This window comes from Sardina pilchardus, chromosome 7, assembly GCF_963854185.1.
Source record: "Sardina pilchardus chromosome 7, fSarPil1.1, whole genome shotgun sequence".
NCBI lineage: Eukaryota > Metazoa > Chordata > Actinopteri > Clupeiformes > Clupeidae > Sardina > Sardina pilchardus.
Genome location: NC_085000.1, coordinates 8971438 through 8978605, shown reverse-complemented (window position 1 = coordinate 8978605; position 7168 = coordinate 8971438). Strand labels below are relative to the sequence as shown.

General features: G+C 41.6%; 1 protein-coding gene across 2 annotated transcripts in view; it reads right to left on the bottom strand.

Moving 5' to 3' along the window:
• The window catches only part of arhgef3l (Rho guanine nucleotide exchange factor (GEF) 3, like), a 10617-nt gene extending 3746 nt beyond the window's left edge, over positions 1-6871 (bottom strand). The window contains exons 1-10 of one of the 2 annotated variants that reach the window (XM_062540633.1): positions 6435-6869; positions 6093-6144; positions 5514-5576; positions 4528-4575; positions 4319-4426; positions 3974-4141; positions 972-1034; positions 755-851; positions 568-644; positions 9-266 (exon numbers count right to left, since the gene is read on the bottom strand). In XM_062540633.1, the coding sequence (XP_062396617.1) occupies positions 9-266; positions 568-644; positions 755-851; positions 972-1034; positions 3974-4141; positions 4319-4426; positions 4528-4575; positions 5514-5576; positions 6093-6144; positions 6435-6496 (996 nt within the window). In that variant the 5' untranslated portion in view covers positions 6497-6869. Of the gene's footprint in view, positions 1-8; positions 267-567; positions 645-754; positions 852-971; positions 1035-3973; positions 4142-4318; positions 4427-4527; positions 4576-5513; positions 5577-6092; positions 6145-6434 lie in introns of both variants that reach the window. The other variant, XM_062540634.1, reaches the window with a different exon arrangement.
• Positions 6872-7168: the final 297 nt, after the last annotated feature.

The following is a 7168-nucleotide window of genomic DNA, read 5'->3' as shown; positions in this document are numbered from 1 at the left end:
ACACTCACAGCGCCAGGTAGGAACTCCTCGTCGGGGTGGTCGGCGGGCGTGCACTTCCTGATCTCTTTGAGAAGCAGTGGGTACTTGACCAAGCGGCTACGCGGCAGGTCCAGGAAGTTCCACAGGTCCAGTTTCCTGCTGAAGGAGGACTCCTGGCAGAGCCGCAGGAACTGGTCCACGCGCCGATCCTGCTTCTTCTGGTCCAGCAGCGCCTTCGCTGCCACCTGGTTGCAGCAGTAGGTGATGTACGCATCCAGGCAGGGGAACTGAAGAGGCCCACACATCAAAATGGTTTAAAGATCACAAGCACTTACTATTCAACTAGCAGGCAGGATAGTGATGGTCTTCTGCAAAAACCTGGCATAGGGGCAATTGTTAATGCAATTGAAGTACATAACCAGTCTAATTAAAAATGCCGACAACTATGAAGGCTCTTTAGTATTCTTGACATAACTTCTTATGGAGGTGGAGGTGCACTTTCTACACCTCCCATTTTAAATAGGTACATCACCTATTTCAACGGTATACTTGTGTTACTTCAAGAACATCTATCCTGTTGCCACTCACCCACTGTGTTAAGGTGGGCCCAACCGACTCCACAAATTTCTCTGCTCCTCTCAGCCGCTCCAGGCGAGTCAGGCAATCTGCAAATACATCAACACACAAGCGGTGTGTTACTGCTGCCCACTAGGGGGAGTCCTGGAGTGTTGCTGCTCTGTGTGTGGCTCAGTGCTGCTCTGCAGTGACACGGTACCTTCATGAAGAGGTATGAGGGAGTCGAGCGTCCCAAATATCTGGCCCAGCTCACTCTCCGTCAAAATGTTCAGTGTCAGCATGGGCTCATAATACACCTGCGGTTAATGAGGACATAGCTGATGATATTTGCAACGCTTGTCAGTCAGCAGGTTAGCATTGCGGCCTTGCAGAATAAATGAAAGTTAGGTCATTTTAATGGATAGATAATCACATACTTTTTTGACCAAATTCAGGTCCTCTATGAGCTGTCTCTCCCCCTGTGTAAGTTCATAGATGATCTGCGAATTGAAGCACAACAACATTTAGAATTGAGTGACACCCCATTGAAAATCAAAAACACTCGTGAAAATAAATGTGAATGAATAAATACTGCTACTCTAAGTTAAAACATTCTAAAAAATAATGGCTGCCAACCGAGAAGGCAGCAGTTATCGGGAAACAGAAATAGAGAAGAGCAGTGAGTGCCAGCTCACTTCCTGTTTCGTAAGTATGGCAGCAGAGCTGAAGTGCTGTACTACGGAAAAACCTGTTCAAAGAAGCATTCACAAGTATGACCAGCGTCACCCAGTGCCCTAGTTTTAGACCACCATGTCTATTTGCATTTAGTTTGGTTTGTGTAGCCCAATAACCTCCCCTGGACTTCATCAGTATGCTCTGGTTAACAAAGGATGCTTGTAAACATTTTTCCCAATAGGTATTTCCATTATGGAAACATCTGCTGTAGCAAATTCAAAACTAAACCAATTAAAAACATCAAAACCATTATGTTTACATCAGTATTCAACACCGATACATTAATACTTGGTAGAGAAGTCTTCTGAAGTGAGAAACTACCAGCTTTGCATAATTTGCTGCAGTTTTATCTGTAGCCCATGCTTCTTACTATAATCTAGAACATAAAGAAAGAACATCTAAGATGGATGGTGGAGGGTGGGCCAGGATTGTAATGTAACAACTTCCCAGTAGAGCTGTGGCGCTGTGGATCATTACAGAAAAATATACAAGCTTCTTGTCCTATCTTAACTTAGGCTTCACATATAGGACAAATCTTCCTATTACAGAAGCAGTTCCTAAACTCATGGCTGTGTCCTATCTGATCTCAGACCTCCTATCTTATCTTAACTTAAGAAATCCTAACTGTAACTGTCAATTAGATTTTTAAATTGTCCTGTCAGGCCTGCCAATCATCCTGTCATGCCTGTTTCTATGTTTAGAATCTAATATCTACCTACAGTCTATAGAGTCTGGAGCTAGAATCTTTGGTTATGGTTATGGCATTTACGTACAAATAACACAATAGTTACATTTAACAGCAAACTACCTAAAAAGTTGGTAAGATTACACTAAGGAGATAGGATTTCAGAGCTAGGAAGTTTCTGTAATGAGGAGGCCCCAGAAATAATAAACAACAATGTTGAGCAATAGCCTAATGAAAGTGTATAAATACTATAATATATAAGCCATAACGCATAAGAATAAACTAAGTGCATGTTGAACAGATATGCCTTAGACCCCTATATGAATTAATGATAGGCCTAAATAAATAACAATCTAATATTCTGTTATTATGATCAATATGTATGTGTTATTAAAATGTTACAAATGTTTTAAAACACAGAGCTTACACATTTTATATTGCTTGTACAAGTTTCTTGTTTAATTCACTTAATTTAACCTATTTGGTTTAATATGCTTTATGGTGTCCCTAACAGTCATTTTCCTCATCTTGTCATAGGCTAGTCAACAACCTAACAAGACTGTTGCAGTCAATTCTGGCAGTTATTTTGAATTTAGGACAAGGTATGTGCCATCATAACTTAAGAAAGTTTGGATGGTTCTGTAATGGCCAAAACCTTATCTCAAGATAGGACTTTTTCCTAAATGCAGCTAGGAAACATGCTTCTATAATGCCAAAAAATCCTAAATGCCATCCTAAAATGAGATAAGATTTCAGAGTTAGGAAGTTTCGGTAATGAGGCCCTAGAATGTTCACTTCACTGTTTTTGAGCCACTCCAGTGCTGTTTTAGCATGTCTTGGGTAACTGTCCAATTGTACAGGTAACAGGCAATCCCTCTCCCAAGCCTTAGATTTACGACAGACTATACAAGTATTCCTTGTGACATTGTGTCCATTTTTATTTCTCCCTTAAATTCTTAAATGTTTCTCAATCCCTATAGACAAGAAATATCCACAAAATATGTCACCACTGACCAATTTCACAACTTTGAAGGTCCTTCTTAGGGCATCAGCAGAGTTAGCAATTGCGAAACATACAATCCAAGTTGGCCAAAAAGCTCTTACTAGACCAGTTTTTTGGTCAACATATTGGGTATCCCTTTAGCACAGAGGGGATACCTTAACTGTCTATGTTGCAATGTGAATCTTTAAAAATAATGGATTCTTTTTTCCACTCCAGTAGAGGCCTGGTTTATGAATAGCGTTTCAGATTGGGGTCTCCTACACCTGCACCTATATTTCAGGCACTGAATTTTTAAAAATATTCAGGGTGATGTCTGAATTGTGGCGGACCCCAGTATCAGTTCAAATCTGCCTTGGTTTGAAGGACAGGCTTTTATACAAAGCATTTAATTTAATTGAATGGCAATGTTGGCTAACAAATAACTTCAATTGGCATAAAAAATAATAAAATTGTGTAAATTAGGGCATAAATATTCAGAATAAAAATACTGATTGGGAAAATCGGGGACTTTCAGGGAGGTTGAATACTTTTGCAAGCCACTGTATTGGTCTCCAGCCATCCCCACTGTTTTCCTACCCACAAGTCCAGCTCCTCTGGGAGTAAACTCTTCATTTGCCAGACATCACTAAAACAGGGATGATGACTGAAGTGTTCTCTTTTTCTCCCTCACAAGACAAAAGAGGGACGCAGGTAGAAACCTCTCTGCTCTCTAAGGACCTCCAGTCCCCAAAATATCAGTCTATTAATGTTTGAGAGTAGTGGTAGTTCCTCTTGGTATAAAGCTACTTTCAGACAGGATAATGTGATAGTATGCCATGTGTGTGTGTGTGTGTGTGTGTGTGTGTGTGTGTGTGTGTGTGTGTGTGTGTGTGTATGTGTGCGTGAGCTTCTGCACTGCTCAAGCGAGTTCCCTTGAAGCATTCAGCATTTCCTCTATCAGTTATCACATCTTCTTTGCTCTACAGTAACCCCTCTCCCCCGGTCTGTGGTTGAGATCATTAGGGCCGTGCTTTTACCTCCTGTCTCTTGATCTCTTTGGCGCTCAGGTCCTGGGTCGTACAGTCCACTGTGTCACTCCACAGCTGGCTGTTCCGGCGCCGTGGAAACGAAGATGCCTTCTGTCGTGTCCGGATGGATGGCATGGCAGGCAGTGGCCGTGCCTCTGTCCGGAAACTGATGGACCTCTGTGACGAGGTTTCAAGGTTGGTGGTAAATATCAACAGCTAGGATAAAGCATCTATACACAAAAACACCCAGCACTTGACCTCACATGTCAGTCAGTGATATATGATTTCACATGCGAGTTAACGACATAATGACTACACATGTGAGTGTGATGCTCTTGTGTGTGCATGTGTTACCTGTATGGACTGTCCCAGGCGTTTCAATGCTGGCGTTTTCGCAGGTGTAATAATTCCTGTGAGTGGAGCCCCCTTTCCAACAGTTCCTCTCTTTTTGTTTAAAGGTTCCTTCAGAATGATTATGAAAATATAAATATAGTCACAATAAATATTTGGCCGAATGGCAGGGGGAGGTAAATTATTATGTTACAAAACGTTGTATACCCCACCTCAGAATCATTGAAAGAGTCTGTACTGACATCAAGGTCCTCTTCGTCCTATTACAGAAGGCAGAGCATGATGACTTACTTAGGACTTACTCATTTAGGGACTGCTCAGGTAAACAGTGCTGAAGTTCAAGCAATAAGAGGTGTTGATTTCAGTGGAAATGAAGAATGATTGTGATTAAATAAAAAGTAATCAGACACAGGAAATCAGTTCTGTGAGCAATAAATGACCATTTTTATACGAAAAACAAAAACACAACAGTGAACTCATGCTTTACCGAGAAAGGCAGATCTGACAAGTTCTCGCTGTGTCAGCACTGTGGAAATGCTCAAGTGAAAGAGAGCAATCTACGACAAAGATGGTGAGAATAAGCAGCCAGGAAGAAGGTTATGAGAGAGACAGAGAGAGAGCGAGAAAGAGACAGTGAGGGAAAAGAAAGAGAGCGGATGACAACGCCAGTAAGTGAAAGAGCAAAAGATATCGAGGCGGTTTCTGCTTTGGTTAGTTTCCGTCTTGAAACAGGAAGCTGAATAGTAAAATTATTTGTCTGCCATAACTGTCATATCAATCTCTTTTTACATTGGCATTTTGCTGTCGAAATGGACACATGGAGAGTTGCATGTGTCAGGAGTGACCTTTCGGACAGTGTTGATTGGATAAGGTCAATGTGGTTTAGTGAGACAGGGTCCCTGAAATGTGCTGTGTTGAAGTCACCTTGTTCTTTATCAGAGAGGTCTGCGGCCTCACAAAGCTTCCGTTACAAAGACATCGACAGATAAATGAGCAAAGAAGCAAGAAACCAGCTCAGAGGATGAGAGGAAGTTACTCTATGATTGCTCAGTCAGTTTTCAGTCAACCAGTGGGTCAACATGCACAGTTGTCTTTGAGACAGCACGATAGCATGCACTGAAAAGCAATTGATCTCAATCATTTGAAGGTCACTTAAACAGTGTTCAGAGGTTCATGAGACATGAGGAGATCATCTCACATTGTCCTCTGTGCATCCTGCTAAACTCCCTGCACCACTGTGTGGGTCCTGCTTCCTTTTCTTCTGCAATAAAACCCAAAAGATAAACATTGATGGAGACTATGCCCTTTAATAGGGACAGAGCAGAGTTAGCCTACAGTTATTTTTCATACACTGACTGCTCTAAATATTCTATGATGATGGACAGTGGCTTCAAATAGCAATATAATCTATAGATTGTTGTTACATATATAACAAAAAGAGCTAAATATCCACATCAATGGAAAATGCAACAAGTCTTGGGTGCCATCATGTATTTGTTGCTCCAAACTGTTCTGTTCTTAAATGGTGAGTCCACGTGCATCAGTATTGGGATTGAGTTCAAAATCTTTAAAACGCTCATACTTTTAACTAGAGTGAAACGCCTTGAATATGTCTGTCCTTGGCCTCTGATTTTTTTGTCTTTCATTATTCAACATGAACCTACTACAAAAATAATACGTTTTAAGTTGGCCATGGGTCTACCATCTATCAAACCGAACACGTTATGCATCGGAGATGAGAGATACTCTGTGAAGGATATAAAAATATATTTCTTACTCCTGCATAGTCTGAGTTAACCGCCAACAGCCGATTCCTTGACTGAGGTGACCTGGAAATTCATAAAGGAAAATTAACAAGTAGATAATGCACTGACTGGAAATCAGGCACATGCTGTGACACAAAATAAATGATCACAGGTAACGCTTTAAAGAAATCACCACCCTGTTATTCAGTAGGATATATCAACATGATAAAATCTGTTTCTTGAAACTCAGTAGAAAAAGCAGAAAGTAGAAAACAACATATGGTCTCCCATGCCTCTAGGAGCAGAACCAGAACACTTTGAACACTAGTGAAAGCTATCTTACAAAAGTTAACTGACTGCCTGAAAGGCCTCACCAGGAAGGTGCTTCATCCGTCTCCGAGTCTTCAGGGTCCATCCTGTCGTCTTCTTCCATCATTTTTTTCTCTCTCAAAGCCTCTCCCACTCCATGACACAACTTATGACACCCCAAAACAAAAACATTTAAAAAGTCTATAAATAAAAGGCAGACATCTAAAAAAAAAAAAAAAAAAACGACGACTAAAACCTTAGTCCAGACACCTGTCGCACCTAATGAAAAAGGGTCAGACCGTTGAGAGCTGCACCGAGCGAGCGCTCCCTCCTCCTCCCCCTGCTCTCTTCCTCTAAGCGCTCGCAACTTCTACAACCCACATCCTGTGTGTGAGCATGTTCTTCAGCTTCCTGTTGTTCCTTTCAACATGGGTAGGGCGCAAAACCTCACTGGGGTGACACGAGCGATGCCTTGATAAGCCGGGATTGATTGGGGTTCAGGTGGCACTGAGCTTTTTTTTTTTTCCGGGGGTTGTGGCAGTGACATGTGAACTGCAGAAGGCAGAACCATCTGTCATTTCGAGTCAGCTGCACCAAAGGAAGTGTAGGGCTGTGGCTGATGACCCACTTCCCTGTTTGGACACAACTAACATAATCACACATGCAGAGTTCTCATTTTGAAACTAAGACACGCTAATGGAACGGCGTAATGTTGCTAGCCTGAAGTGTGAAAGTGCACGGCTCAGTTTGTGGCAGCAAAGTTATGAAATAGCAACATTTTTCTTTCTGTGGATTTTTT